This window comes from Electrona antarctica (assembly GCF_951216825.1).
Source record: "Electrona antarctica genome assembly, chromosome: 12".
Taxonomy (NCBI): domain Eukaryota; kingdom Metazoa; phylum Chordata; class Actinopteri; order Myctophiformes; family Myctophidae; genus Electrona; species Electrona antarctica.
The window spans coordinates 27319983-27336301 of record NC_136793.1 but is presented as its reverse complement, the minus strand read 5'-3'; the positions used below and the strand labels follow the sequence as shown (position 1 = coordinate 27336301).

General features: G+C 42.8%; 1 protein-coding gene across 2 annotated transcripts in view; it reads left to right on the top strand.

Annotated features, from left to right (window-relative positions):
* The window catches only part of grid2 (glutamate receptor, ionotropic, delta 2), a gene marked incomplete at its 3' end in the record, with an annotated part of 744548 nt that extends 731582 nt beyond the window's left edge, over positions 1–12966 (top strand). Inside the window, exons 15-17 of one of the 2 annotated variants that reach the window (XM_079516744.1) lie at positions 596–836; positions 8827–9098; positions 12493–12693. In XM_079516744.1, the coding sequence (XP_079372870.1) occupies positions 596–836; positions 8827–9098; positions 12493–12598 (619 nt within the window). Of the gene's footprint in view, positions 1–595; positions 837–8826; positions 9099–12492 lie in introns of both variants that reach the window. The other variant, XM_079516745.1, reaches the window with a different exon arrangement.
* Between the last annotated feature and the right edge of the window lie 3353 nt (positions 12967–16319).

Sequence of the window (16319 nt, the reverse complement as noted above, 5' to 3'; positions counted from 1 at the left end):
CAATTATCTAATGTAATCCTGGGCGCTACACTTCCTCTGCCAACCTTGTGAGCACCCCTGTCTCCCTTCAAACCCCAACAACGACCCAGTTAAATAATAAGCTGAAAGTGAACAGAGGGTTCCCATCAACCACTGCGCTGTATCCTCTCTGATCCCATCATTCATATGGCTAGATCTAGACAGCATAATGACATTATGGCATTGCACTTGCACTGCGCTGCAAAACATATTAATGTTGGCCATAATGAGTTTGACAGCCCAATGCAGTTGATGGGAACCGGGGGTTTTCAAGCAAGCCAACAGTGCCCTCGTGTGGCAGAAGGAAATTACGACGACTGCAGTAAATACTGCAGCATATGTGCGTGCAGCAGGTACCTGCAAGTATTTCTATTAGTGTGTGTTGCGCAGTACAACACAACCTGCGGTATACAGGACGTGATATGACACGTGTGTGTGTGTGTGTGTGTGTGTGTGTGTGTGTGTGTGTGTGTGTGTGTGTGTGTGTGTGTGTGTGTGTGTGTGTGTGTGTGTGTGTGTGTGTGTGTGTGTGTGTGTGTGTGTGTGTGTGTGCGTGCGTGCGTGCGTGTGTGTGTAGAATCCTGGAACTCCAGCAGAATGGAGACATGGACGTGCTGAAGCTGAAGTGGTGGCCCAGAGACAGTCCCTGTGACCTGTACAGCTCGGTGCAGTCGCGACAGCGAGGCAGCGCCCTCGACATCCACAGCTTCGCCGGCGTCTTCTGCGTGCTGGCGGCCGGCGTGGTGCTCTCCTGCCTTATCGCCATGGTGGAGAGCTGGTGGACAAGGAGGAAGGGCTCCAGAGTCCCTTCCAAGGAGGTATGGGGATGGGAGGGATGAATGGAAGGAGGGTGCGGATGGAGAGGTAATGGTGATGGTGGAGGTAAGTGCAATGGAACTGGTACTCTATAAGTATTCTTAGAGACAGTTGTAGGAGACTAATGCCTGATTTACACTTGGATACACGCCGAAAATAGCAGATCTACAACTGTGTTTGGTATGAATCAGGCTTTTAGGGGGTGGATACAATGGGAGAGGCGGAGAGGAAGGAATGGGATGAGTGGTCAAGAAAATCCAGTTACAGTTTGATAAGAACTGACAGTTTAAAGGTTTGCCTATCACACCTTGTGATGATCAGATGCACAGGGATGGGCTGTGATATAGGCAGTTATTGTCTGGATGTGAAATAAGCAATAAACAAAATATACAACGCCATACAATCCAGAGGTCTCTTCCTGGGAATACGTGCTACAGTATGATTATATAATATAAATAATTATAATAATTGTCTTTATCACTACAGCCTTTGACCATTTTTCTCAATTAGCAAACAGGACTTTTGGGGAACTCCAGTGATTTCATTGACCATATTCACATGGATGGGGTTTGAATGTTCGCCTCAGAAAAACTATGCTAGCGTTCATGTGGTTAGGTTTCAGATGAAAATTGTTTCCATTGCGACTTCTGGCGGCGATGTGAACAAGAGCGGACACGTGGAAGGGTGGCTCCCACTATCCTGTATTTAAAACTTTGCTTACGCTGATTTAAGTTACTATTTTTGTTTGAGTATTAATCTTGCGATTATGCCGGGGGGTCGTGGCCGTCAGAGTCAGAGGAACATACGTTCATACACTACACCTACCTCACAGAAACAGCCTGCAGCAACAAGCCACATGGGGACTCCTGCGCCGGCTCCGGCTGAGGCAGCTAGCACCCAAAATTGTTTCCATTGTGACAGCTGCTATCAAATGAAGATCCTGGCCCTTCTGTTTGTATTATAAGCAAAAGGATGCACAGCACACCGGTCCTTGTGAGGTGCCAGCCAACGGGAAAGTTAACTTAATACTGAGTGAAAAAAATGTATAGCCGCACAGTGCACACTCATAGATGCCAATGCATACGTTTTAATGAGGACACAGAGACACCAACGTTTCGGACAATACTGCCTTCTTCAGGGTGATCACCCTGAAGAAGGCAGTATTATATCTGTCCGATTTCTTTCCATCTGTTTGTATTACCATAAATTGAAGGACATCACCATATTTATAAATGCCATACATTGCCATAGCCTTAACCTGTTATGCCTTGTGTAACCCTAACTCTAAAGTCTAAGTCATAAATGTGTGTGGTATTACACTTAATATAAATACAACTTCAACCCTAACCCCTAAACCTATACCCTCTTAATACCTAATCCTATCCCTAACCCCAACTTCAATCTTTTCCTAATTATGAGCCTAACTCCCCCCAAAACATTTGACCATAAATTAGACATTGGCCCTCACAAGTATAGTAATACTAATACAAGTAATACACACACATATACACACCACACACGCATGCACATACAAGCACGCACAAAGCAGAACATAGGGCATTCTATCAATTTCTGTGAACAACCGCACCATTATGCTCAGTTCAATATTGGCTCTATCGCCTCTTTACAGTGTTTAGATTGCTTTTTATTAAATAAATGCCAAACTCCATACCCACTACCCAGTAGCCACAGTTCATGATGGACAATCTCATTGTAGATGCCTCTGGGTGGTTGAAAAGAAGCCCACCGGACAATAAGCTGTTTGAGCATGAGGTATAGTTCTAATGATAGACTGGGTTAACCACATGAATCCTAGGCAAATGTTTTGTGAAAATAATACATTTGCAACATATTGTGAGCTTGTAGACGTGCTATTTTCGGTGAAGAGATTTGGTGTCGAGTGAAAAAAGGAGAGGACACTGGCAAGGCAATTTTAAGCACCTTTCATATATGAGGCAATTCAAAGTGCTTTACACAATAAAAACAAATACAGAGTGCAACAGTGCACAAAATATAGACCCCTGGGGGAAGTGAGGGGGCCCTGGTTAACAAAATATAGACCCTGGGGGAAGTGGGTGGCCCTGGTTAACAAAATATAGACCCCTGGGGGAAGTGGGGGGCCCTGGTTAACAAAATATAGACCCCTGGGGGAAGTGGGGGGCCCTGGTTAACAAAATTCATATAGGTTATAGGTTTGAAGTGGTTAATTACACTTGTACAGCACTCTGTAGATGTGTGTGGATATGTTTCAGTGAGTCAATATGGACCAACCCTGTGACCTTTGAGATACGTACATTCTAACCTTTATTTTATAATAAATCTCCAAGTAACCGCGACTATTGTGACTGTGAGCATGTTCAGAATAGGGACGCTATCTTTCATGTGGTTAACAAACTCTCCAATCAAAGCACATCTTGTATGCAACACAGCACATGCCACAAATGAACTGAATGAAATGTAAAATGTGGGGAAAAAAATATCTTTAGATTCCGAGTTAATTATGCATGTGTTGGACTGAAGCATTAACTGGCTAATGTCACTAGAACATGATTTTGTTTTGTTTTGCAATCAGATAAATGACTTCGTTTCAGACAATTGCCTTTTCCCCCCAATATGTATTTTATTTTATGTATTTGTTTTTTTCTGTTAAAGTGGGGCTGAGCTAACCGTGTGGTTAATAGTTTTAGTGTAAAAGGTTATCTTAACCTGGCATTCAATTTTTATTTTACAACAACAAATTATACAATAGTAGCCTTCTAACAAATACAAGGCACTTTAAAATAAGCATTAACCATATGAACCCTAGCATCCCTATTCTGGGCATGTTAAAATAGGCAAACATTCTCTGAAAATAAGTTCGTTTAGCAAAGATAGTAGATCTACACATGCTCAACTGACTGTGAGCTTGTAGATCAGCTATTTTTTGCAAAGAGATTTGGTGTAGAGGGAAAAAGGAGGAGGCCAAATATAGACCCCTGCGGTAACCCGGGCAACATAGTAGATAGTATTTAAATGGTTAATGACTTATATTACAGAAAATGTGGTTCATTTTGAGGATCTGAAAACTCTGAGGAACAACTGAAACTGAGAAACAACTGAAAATATTTTAGCATTCAGATGTGAGGTAAGTTACTACCCTATAACAGTTGGTTCAGCATCAGTGAGTATCTCCAAATGTCTCCCACTGCAAGAAAGGAGAAAGAATACTTTGTCCTGGCCCATTAATTTGTAATGGCCAACAGGTTTACAATTCCATTCACAGTGAATCAGACAAGATGGTGAAGGTGTCTCTGTCCCTGCCCATGATAGCTTTCTGGGAATCAGGCTACATTTTAATAACACTGTAATATAACAAATGTGACTTGTGACTTGAGTAAATAATCACCTTTAACAATAAGATCATTCATTGTTTTCCTCTAATGCATGATCCAGCAAAGTGCCATATCTCTAGAGCTCTGTTTATTAGACCCTGCAGTCAGTGCGACTTCTAAATGAGCAACCTCTTGGAACCTAGACTTGTGACTAGTCCTGCTTTTACCACCCACCAGAGGTACGTGCGTAGAACATTATTGACTCCTTTAGTTTGTATTACATTATCCATAGCAGCACTGCAGGTGTCTTATACATAACATGGGCATCCAGCAGGCTTCCTTTTTCCCTCCCTCAGTTAAGTAAAAAACATCTTTTGATCACAACAATGCCATTTGTCTCACTGCTGCTTGATAATCATAGGCTCACCCTCGAATATTGTGGTCACACTCACATAGGGGCTCAAATAAACAGCCAGACAGACATGCACACGCACACTTGCCACCCCCTACCGTCAGCCCCCTGCTCAGCTTCCAGCTTTCATCCGTCATTCAGACCAGTGGGCATGTCTGTCAGTGAACAGCTACAAAAGAACCAAACCCCCATTCAAACCACAAGCCATGTTCAACACAGCATAGTTCAGAACTGACCCACCACAATGCCCAACCACCCCACCCCACCGCGACCACGCACGCACGCACGCACGCATGCACGCGCACACACACACACACACACACACACACATACACACACACACACACACACACACACACACACACACACACACACACACACGGACCCCTGCCATCTTCATTAGCTAGATGCTAGAAGCATCAGACCCTGACAGTAGTTGTGTTCCAGTAGTGACTGGACAGCAGGGAATTAAAAGTGATGGTCATTGATTCTCTAGTATGTAGATTGTTCAAGGTCTTTTCATATCAGGGCATCAGGCAATCAATGGCATATGCACTCCTATTGATTTGGAAAACTGTCATGCATTATGGTGTGCAATTCATATGAATGCAAATTTGGTACGTTGATTTGAGTTGCATTATACAAATGACATGTTAACCAAACTTTAAATTAAACCAACAGCATTATGTTAACTGTTTGATTTAATAAGAGGTATGTCATGTAAACAAAATATCTATTTTGTGCAATTTTGGATATTGAGACCTTCTGAATTTGAAATTGTCTACTGTGTGTAATCAGAGATTGTTGGTACAATAAACAATACACTAGGAACGAAGAACATGAAATTGTAGTAAAGCGTTGTACTGTAGTTCCCTAAATAATAACGTTTTAGATAAAACAAAATTCATTACAACCAAATACTGTAGCATATCATAGCAAAGGTCTGTATGTGGAATTAATTGGCTCCAAGTTAGGTGTAAACTATGTGTGAAATTAATGAGCTGCTACCATGGTGAACATGGAGTTGTGACTTAGCAGTGAAATGTCCCTTTACTGCTACCATGGTGAAGTTGGCTCAGTGAACCATGTTTGTTTTTGATAGTTGACCCTTGACTGTTATCCTTCACCCTGCCAATGGACCATGTTAGCTACCGACAGGTTGTGACTGTTATCCTTCACCCTGCCAATGGACCATGTTAGCTACCGACAGGCTGTGACTGTTATCCTTCACCCTGCCAATGGACCATGTTAGCTACCGACAGGCTGTGACTGTTATCCTTCACCCTGCCAATGGACCATGTTAGCTACCGACAGGCTGTGACTTGTATCCTTCACCCTGCCAATGGACCATGTTAGCTACCGACAGGTTGTGACTTGTATCCTTCACCCTGCCAATGGACCATGTTAGCTCATCTTAAACAATGATACATTATTATTTTCAATATGACTTGATATCTTGTTTTTATTAAAGACTGACGATAATTTATGATTAGAGAGATGAAATACTGACCAAATACTGACCAAATCTCAGATTTAACATAGAAAAGAGGAACATACACATACATGCATGCATGCACAGTTGCACACACATCATCTCTTTTGTTTTACTCAAGAGTCATATAGCTTTATCATAATCAGTCATTCCCGGCTTGTGTCAATAATGTTCCAGCTTTGTGTTAAATATGCATTCATTAAACCCATTACTGTAATTGTAAGATATACTTCTGTTTATTTTTGCCTTGTTCATACTGTATGCCCTGGTGGATTTCACCTCATGTTTCCCTTCTCCTATACTGGCTAAGAGTAATCACATAATTCTTATTTGTAAATCTTCAGAAAATAACTGATCTACAAGCGTTGCGATTAGATATGTTGTGGGCCTGTAGATTGGTTCTCTTCCGAAATGTTTCTGAAATTCAAACTATGGAGGCCATGGTTACAGTGATTTAGAATGAAGTTGCTTTATGATCAGTGGAACATACTGAGCTTCCGGTGAATTTCTCACTTTCAGAAATACATATTTGTAAATACTGACATCATCAATGTTGCCAAAATTCAAGCACAAACACACACACTGTATGTGTACGCACCCTTTGTTTACACGTTACAGTACAGCTCAACCCACTAATCTATTCAAAACCACATTCCTACTCAGCTGTGTTTGTGTCTCTGTCTTTTCTATACATGCTGAAAGAAAGTCACACATTGAACATATCTGTACATACATTTACATACATTGTGTGTGCTTCCCTGTTAACTGCTTTGACTGTGGCTTGCTGCCAGTGTCTGTGTTGTTGCTGTTCTGTGTTGCTTGTGGTGAAATGCTGCACATTGTTATGTTTGAGCCTGCTTTTTGATGTGAACTATTTGCTGAAGGGTTATCGTTTGGCTTTCGCATACATTTACATAAAGTCCTCATGTTGTTCCTCTTTACGAGTCCCCTACAAAGATAATGTGTTAACCATCCTTCCTCAGTTTGCCTCTGCTGTTTGGGGATCCTTTGATCTTTCACATTTTTCAATAAGGGCCATATTCATTATTGTGTGTGTGTGTGTGTGTGTGTGTGTGTGTGTGTGTGTGTGTGTGTGTGTGTGTGTGTGTGTGTGTGTGTGTGTGTGTGTGTGTGTGTGTGTGTGTGTGTGTGTGTGTGTGTGTGTGTGTGTGTGTGTGTGTGTGTGTGTGTGTGTGTGTGTGTGTGTGTGTGTGTGTGTGTGTGTGTGTGTGTGTGAGTGAGTGAGTGAGTGAGTGTGTGTGTGTGTGTGTGTGTGTGTGTGTGTGTGTGTGTGTGTGTGTGTGTGTGTGTGTGTGTGTGTGTGTGTGTGTGTGTGTGTGTGTGTGTGTGTGTGTGTGTGTGTGTGTGTGTGTGTGTGTGTGTGTGTGTGTGAGAGAGAGAGAGAGAGAGAGAGAGAGAGAGAGAGAGAGAGAGAGAGAGAGAGAGAGAGAGAGAGAGAGAGAGAGAGAGAGAGAGAGAGAGAGAGAGAGAGAGAGAGAGAGAGAGAGAAAGAGAGAGAGCGAGCGTGTGATGTCCTGAATACATTACTGTAAAAGTGATACATTCTGACACATACGTTCCACTAATGTGGGGGTCAGTTTTTCCTTCATCTGAACTGTCTGGTTTGCATCTGGGTGTTAGGTATCTGGGTATGTGTCTGGTGATACATGTGTCTGTTAAGGGCTGAAGTGGAACTCGATAACACTGGTTTGGGAGCAGTTCTACATTTTTGACACTTTCTTTTTGTAACCTGACAGGAACAACTGTTTCCAAATGAGTGTCTGAGGCCCACTTCATCCATATAATGTACAACAGAACAGCCATAATGCTTTACTTTTCTAGCCTGTCTATGTTCTACCAGAGACTTGCATGAAAGGGTTCTGTCATTGGAATGAATAGCATCATTAAAAATCCCAATTTCATAAATGACTGAATGAATGTTTCTGTCAGAAGCAAACATCCTCAAGGAATAACCCAAACAAAGTGAACTACCCCCCCCCCCCCCCCCCCCCTGTCATTGACAGAACTCTTTCTACAGTGGTAGCATCTCTGGTTTTGACCATGTCTGATATTTCATATAATCCATATGGATTTAGAATGAGTGGAGCGGGCATTTTCTTTTGTATTAAGTTAAGATGCCTCGGTACCCCTAAAATGTGCAAGAATTTGGTGTAGCGTTTTCAGTTTAGCTACGATTGCCTGGCACACCCATTCTAACTCTTTGAAATATTCTCTGTCACTGTGGCGCAAAGCTCTCATGTTGCCTTTTTGCTTTGTTTTGTAGATAAGTACTCTGTGTTGAGGGGTGTAGCGGGCGTGGGGGAGAGAAAGAGAGCAATAGAAAATGCCATTTAAACATCTACCCTTTCCAGGTATATGACTGTGCTTCTGTCTATGAAGACACAGCAACACAGAAAGAACCTGCTTATCTGTGTGTGCTGACTGACTGCCATGTGTTTCTTCTTGTTCACCCCCACCTGTCTGTCTGTCCACCCGACTTCTCTTTCTCCTCCACCCTTCCATCCACTCATCGGCCCTCTTGTCCGTCTCTCATCCTTCTCTGCCTGTCTGCTGTTTGTGTTTATGTGTTGTGTTTGGCTGGCCATCCCTCATGCACACAACACACACACACTTATATATGAATTTATATCTACTCCATTTATCTCTGTCTCTCTCTCTCCCGCTCGCCCCCTGTCTCTTGCACATATTCTCTCACTGTCTCTCTTTTCTACTTACACACGCGTGCACATTCACTTTTGTAAACTCAAACACACTAGACACAGGCAGACGAGCCGTCTGTCAGACAAGCCGCCGATTCGTGCCCACATGGTGCCAGCGAGCATCCCCTTTCCCTGGGTGGCCACGGCCTGAACCAGATGTCCAACACTGGCCATGCCTCCATGCCCACAGCCAGCCGCTACCAGCCCCCTTCATGCTGCGACATGCCCTGCGCCCTGATTGTGCAGCACTCCTTCGAACCAGCCAACCCCTCTGAGCTCACCCCCAAAATGAGAATGAGCACCTTCGCCACCTCTCCTCCCACCCCAAGGTTATTCATACAGTAGGAGATAAATAGATGAGCCATGTTACCGCTGGTTGGTAACACTGACGTGGCACAGGTGTCACTCATCAGTACTGCTGCTTTCATGGATCTCCCTGAGAAAGGGAGCAATCTGAATTATTAGAATAAATGAAACTTTGGTGTTCACAGAAATGCTGCATGTTGAAAGCACATTTACCGTTAAAGGGGATGAAAAGGTTTATATTGACATTCTGTCAGTTTACTATGTATGCAGTGATGTCTTTATGCCACTGGAGGGAGTCGTCATTCCATCTTGAAGCAGCACAGCAGATCAATGTAGTCTCTTCATAGGAGCTGTTTATTCTCAGGCCTGGTGCTGCATGCTACGGAGAGTTATTTATGTTGTTATATATTTGCAATTAAGAGAATATCTACTCATATTTAGGTTAAAAAATACATTTCTAAGTTGATGCTAGTGGGGAAGAACAAGCACATTCCGAGGAACTTTTTAAGTTACCTTAGCTCAATTTCTCAAAACGTTGATGTTTACAATTACATTTTGTGCAAACTGAGTATAACAACCACAGCCATCAAGCCAACTTTCTGCTCCGTACTGTACATCAACATTACAAGCAGTTGACAGGTTGGTAGAATAACGGTCAGAGCGATAGAGTGACAAAGTATGCTGACAAGATCATGATATGATGATATGATAGTGTATGAGCATGCAGGAAAAGGGACTCTTACAACAAAGTAAAAGTCTGGCTTTAGGGAGAAGAGGAGGATATGACTTTTGGAATATACCTGATGAGAGATGAGTGTATAAAACAAGGCCTTAAGACACTGTAGAGCTGTAATGCTAATTTCTCCCCAATAAGCCTATTATAGGGACAGAGTTGAGTTCACCATCCTGTCATAACTAGTCAAATCACACATCTGATCCTCCTCCTGCTTATCGCACTTCCCTTCCTTAGTTTATCTACTTCCCTCGTAATTTCCAACACGCCTGAAGGCCTCCCTCTCGTTTCTTGTCGTGCCCTTCTGCGGAATTGGAATACCTCTCCTTTTCCACTTCTCTGTACTCCCAACTCCCATGTGTACTTTAATGTCACCACCGAGAACAACCCCTCATCGTCTTCCTGTCGTCACTTCCTTTGGAAAAACGGGGGACACTGCAGGTGGTCCCCCTTGCACCTGAACTGCATAAATGGGGGGTATACAGACAGACAGAGTCCCTTCCGGCCCCGTCTCAGACCCAGCAAACATGGTCGGTAAATCTGTCATGCTGAATATAACACAACGTGATTAGCTCTCACAAAAGCCTGTGCTTGTCTCTCCCACCCAAACTCATATACACCACAGTGGGATGATCCAACCCACACGTCCCTTCCCTCCAGTCTGTTCTCAGTGAGTTGAACACTGTGCGTCTAAGCCCCAAGATGTTTACCTGACCCCCCCCCCTCCCCCCCCCCCCCCCTATTCAAAATCTTAGGACGCACACTGCCATGTGTGTGTGTGTGTGTGTGTGTGTGTGTGTGTGTGTGTGTGTGTGTGTGTGTGTGTGTGTGTGTGTGTGTGTTGTGTGTGTGTGTGTGTGTGTGTGTGTGTGTGTGTGTGTGTGTGTGTGTGTGTGTGTGTGTGTGTGTGTGTGTGTGTGTGTACATCTGCATATCAGTACATGCATGTGTGTTTTTTCCTACAAACGTTTCTCTCAACTCATCCTACAACCATGAATTGCAAACTCTGCACCTCCGCAGTGCCCCAGACCTTCCCTATACAGTACAAACATTCTCAAGTGTTACCATCCGTAAAAAACTTCCAAAGCAGTTTCTATGTGAGCTGTTTCTATATATTGATGGCATATCTATTCTGTATGTTTTATAGTTTGTATAAGTTAAGTTAGGTTAAGTTAAATGTAAGTTAAGTTACAGTATAAGTTATAAGGTACGATTTAAGTGATGTTTTTGGTTTAGTTGCTTGTAAATAAGAAACTGTTCTTTTAGAATTAAGTAATTGGTTAAGTAAATCGGTTAAGCTATCTTGCAACCTATTTAACAAATAACAATATGGCAATGAGCCACAGTTGCTTTATTTATACTTTTGATATGGCCAAAACAAAGTTCACTTGAAAACGAGATGTTAATCTCAATGTGAATTACTTTGTATAATGGGTCATAGCAATGCCCTTTGAAGCATGCATAAGATATGTATGTATTTGGTTACAGCAGTAGATCCATATTTGTTTTACACGCACATACAGTACACACAGTATATAAGTTGCATGTGTATATATAGTGCCATAGATAGAGAATGATAATGGTGATGCTTGTTTTAACTAAAACAAACACACTGGAATCACAGCATACTATATGACATGGCAGCGTGTGTGTATTCCAGATGAGCTACACTCCCTTATACACCTCGTAGATGTGTGTGTGTGTGTGTGTGTGTGTGTGTGTGTGTGTGTGTGTGTGTGTGTGTGTGTGTGTGTGTGTGTGTGTGTGTGTGTGTGTGTGTGTGTGTGTGTGTGTGTGTGTGTGTGTGTGTGTGTGTGTGTGTGTGTGTGTGTATTTCTCTCTCTCGATATCCTCACTTGCAGCTCAGAGTGTGCTTCTGTATCCCTCCCTCTCTTTCCCTTCTCTCATTCTATCCCAATTTCTCTGTCACTCCCAAACTTACCCATGGAAACATTGCTTCATCTATTCATGCGTATTACGATTCACTCCTCCTCACCATGTCGCTCACCGTCCTGATTCATTGCCCCGTTAATTATGTCTCTTAATTGTTCCGTGTTATGGATTGTTTTGTTCTTTCATCCTGTCTAATGTTTGTGTTTGGCATGTATAATGGCCTCATCCTTCTTTCCCTTTGCTCTCTCTGCTCTCCTTTATTAAACTCTGGCTCTTTACCCTGCTGGATGGATAACATCCTCTCTGTGGAAACAAATCCATGCCCTCCTCTTCTCCACCCCTTGTGTTCTGTCTCATCATATTTATTGCCTGCATGTGCTCTTTTCTCTGCTTGTTTGTCTCGTCATGGCCCTTCTACTACCTTCACCACCGCCTTCCCACCCTTCTTCCAAATGTCTTCATATCTCTTTCACTGACTCATCATCCTCCTTTTTCTTCAACCATTTGTGTCCTCTGCTTCCACCCTACCTTTACACTTTTCCTTCCCTTCTTGTCTTCCATCCACCCAATCAACAATCTTCCTTCCTTTAAATCCTTCCCTCCTTACTTTGTCCATCAAACTCCATTTATCCCAACTCAATCTTCTGCTCGTTTCCCTTCCTTTCTCTTCCACCTCTTTTTCTTTTCCTCCTTCCATTTGCTTCCTTCCATCCCTCTTATCATCCTTCCACCTCCACCTCTGTCCTTTTCTCTTCCTCCTATCATTTGACCCCACACCCTCCTACCTTCAGGACGATAAGGAGATCGACTTGGAGCACCTACACCGGCGGGTTAACAGCCTGTGCACCGAGGACGAAAGCCCCCACAAGCAGTTCTCCACCTCTTCCATCGATCTGACGCCCCTCGACATGGATGCCCTGCCCGCCGCACGCCAAGCGCTGGAGCAGATCAGCGATTTCCGCAACACCCACATCACCACCACCACCTTCATTCCTGAGCAAATCCAGACCCTCAGCCGGAGCCTCTCCGCCAAGGCCGCCGCCGGCTTCGCTGCTGGATTCGGTGGCGGCGTTGGCGGGGGGGGAGGCGGCATGCTCCAGGACCACCACCGAACTGGAGGGGTGGGCCCTTTCAGGCAGAGGGCCCCCAACGGTGGCTTCTTCCGCAGTCCTAATGAGACCATGTCCTCCATCCCCTACCAGCCCACGGGTCCGGGACCCAACTTCGGATACGGCAATGACCCGGACAGGGGCACCTCCATATAGAGACTCAGCCAGGGAGGCAGTTGATTCAGGAGGAGGAGGAGGAGGCGGAGGAGGGGTGGTCGGATTGAGTCATTGGTGATAAAACAAACACACTACTGCGAAAAGAAGGAAAAAAATCCCAAGATCAAGATCTATGTACATAGGAATCTTTTTTTTCTGGGTTCTGCCTGGGTCGTTCAAGGGGTGGTTGTGAGTGATGGAGGAGGTGGAGGTCCACTTGGGGGGTGCTTGTCCTCCTGCAAACCAGCTGGTGACATGGGAAGGGAGATTATGGGGTGTTGAATTGAGTCTTTGCTTTATTGTTGTTGTTCCTGTGGTTGTTTGAGGGATTATGTTTGGGTACGCGTGAAGTGGGATCGTTTTTTTTCCATTGGGTTATTTCGTTTTTATTCAGTTTTATGCCACCTGAGGACTGCTTCATGTAATGGACATGAAATTACTTCTATTCTCATCTAAACCCTGCCTTGGAGGGTTTGGTTTATACAACTATTACAACAACAGAAAACTCTTCTCTGTTCGTGTTAGTTCTATGGCTGCCATCAGTGGATGATAACCAGGATACTGTACAGCTGCCACGGGCTCCAAAGGAACGCAAAGGGGCTCATACAGAAAAATCAAGGGGCAGTGGTTTTATAACGGTAGGACCCTGTATAGTTTTGTCCTGGGCCCAGGGAATACTTTCAGAGTTGCTTTGTAGTTCCCCATAGGCACCATCTCTGTGCTTATAGGAAAATATCACTACTGTCTTACTCTGTCTTTTCAATAGGAGGACATCCAAGTCTGTGCTCTGTGCATCTTTCTCTCTCTTCCCAGTTCTGCACTGATGTTGTTCCATAAATCAATACCTGTAGTTCCAAATGTGAAATTAGACCCAAAATGGTGTCCACACAATGGCCAGATTATGCCTAAGACTTCAAGCTGAATACATTCTGACGCCATTACAGTTCATCGCTCTGGAAGCCGGCCCAATCCCACTACAGTGCAACAATCTGACACTGCTGACTCGTCATTCGGTGAGTCACTCAAACCGTTTTTGTTTTTTCTTCTCCTCCAGCCTGAAACGTTTGACCGTTTGATGCTCATTACAGACTCTTTGTCAATCCCACTGCACTGTACCAGTGCCCACAGACCCGTAAGACTTGATTTATGCTTAGTTGCGCACAGGTGTCGCGTAACGAAAATAGCTGTTCTATAGCTCACAGCGCGTCCCGGCGCAATGTGCTTTCGGTGCACGACACCGCCATGCAACTAAGTACAAATCAGTCTTAACTGATTGTATGTAGTTTCTTTTCTCACCATACTGTGTTGTCTGCTTTTCAAGGCAAGGTGAGAACCTCTAATAAGACTTACAGAGAGAGGATTATAAAACGGATCATTTAAAAAAAAGTGAAAGAATAAAAAAACGGATAAAAGACAAAATGGACTTCAAAAAGCTACGGCTTATTATGTCTTTTACTGACTTTGTTTTTGAAAAAGAAAAATGATTTTAATGCGTGGAATGTGTTTTGGTCAGAAAGTACAAAAAAATAACATTGTTCTGAGCTGTCTACTTGTTTTTGCTCTGAGCCAACTTTGAACAACTGCTAAATGAGTGATGTCGTCTTTCTCTGGTTTTGCATCATTAAGCCATTCAGACCTTTATTTGTTTTACTTTATTTTGTCTTTGGTTTACCTTATTTTAATATTGTCCGTATCTCAGAAGACTAAATCTCATTCTGTGGATGGTCATTTTCAAGTCCACTAACTGATCACTTTGACGACGTCAAGCGATTAAATGGAGTTGTATTCTGGTTGAGGAAAAGCCAATCTAAAGAGTAAAGTCAGTACAGGCCTTACGTCAACCTGCTAACTGTACCCTCCCAACCTCCCATAACATTGCTCGCCATTGGAACTGTGTAACAGTAGTGAGCCAATGGCTGTGCTTTTAGGCTCATTGTAATAACAATGCGAAGAGTTGTCCTTTAAGCCCATTGGAATCTTGCTGGGAACACAATGGCTGCCTTTTTATGAGATAAGTCAGTCCGAAATACACTTCAATTTCATATCTGTAATGTTAAGGGTACTGTTTATATAACTTGTTTTTTAAAGTGCCAATTGAGTAAATGAGACCATTAAGGTGCATTTTGGGGCGGGCAAGGTGAACGGTACATCAGGAGAATTAGAGGACTATTTTGTGGATTGGGGGGGTGGGGATGGTAAAAAGGAACCAAACCTTTTTCACTAACACTGTATTAATAATTGATAATGTTAGTTGTTTAGAACAGGCTTTCAGTTTGTTATCTTTAAGAACTAAAAACTGCAAAATGTTGTGCGTAGAGAACTCAGCCAGGCTGCAGTGTTTTGAGGCAAGCGTTCTTAGGTGTTCTTTTCTTATAATAGGCTACAGTATGGCTACTGAATGACAAATAGGACACAAACATTATAAAAAAGAAGTTTTATTTAGTATAAATGACAGAGACATTATAAAAATGTATATTTTACATGTTGATGCTATTTTTGTTTAACAAAAAGAAAGTATATCAGTATGAGCTTATATAGTGTTGAGTTTAGCAGTCACCTTACGGCATTTGGTTTCTCCTCTGTCCAGCCCAAGGTCAACACAAACAAACTGTTCACTCTTCTCACATCATCTTGAGTTCATTCTATTATTTGCTGGCTAAATAACAAAAGGTGGCAAGTTGATTAAAAAGAAAGCATGCACAAACTTGCTCTTGCGCTATCTGTTAACATTTTTTATTTTATTTCATACATAGATCGTAAAGGATTTACTTGATAATTTTCAAAAACTTATGATGTACAGTATTTAATATAGGCCTATTTTGTTGTATGTGTTGCATATTATTCAAAAACTGAACAAACTGGGGCCTCTGTTACAAGTGGCAAAGCTTTCTGTGTATAATTTGTCTAATAAACAGGTTTTCTACAGTGGGATGGTAATTGTTGTCTTTGCTCGTATTAGGCAAGATGTTGAAATGGATATTACAGAGGGAGTTTAGTTGAACTCAACATTATTAGTTCCTACACAGTGTATTCATGATACTGTAAACAATACAGTATCACTATACTATACTGTATAAATATCACTGCACAGAAAACAATCTTGTTTTGTCAGAGTGATCAAATTTACAAAATCAATAAATATGTCAGACTAGAATACACGCGCACACGCACGCACGCACACGCACACACACACACACACACACACACACACACACACACACACACACACACACACACACACACACAGACTCTGTGCTGCACTGGTATGTGATATTATCCTTTTATCACTATTCACTGTATTCAGAGAGGATTGATCAAATGTTTGGGGTTTTTGGTGTTAATTTTGTATCTCT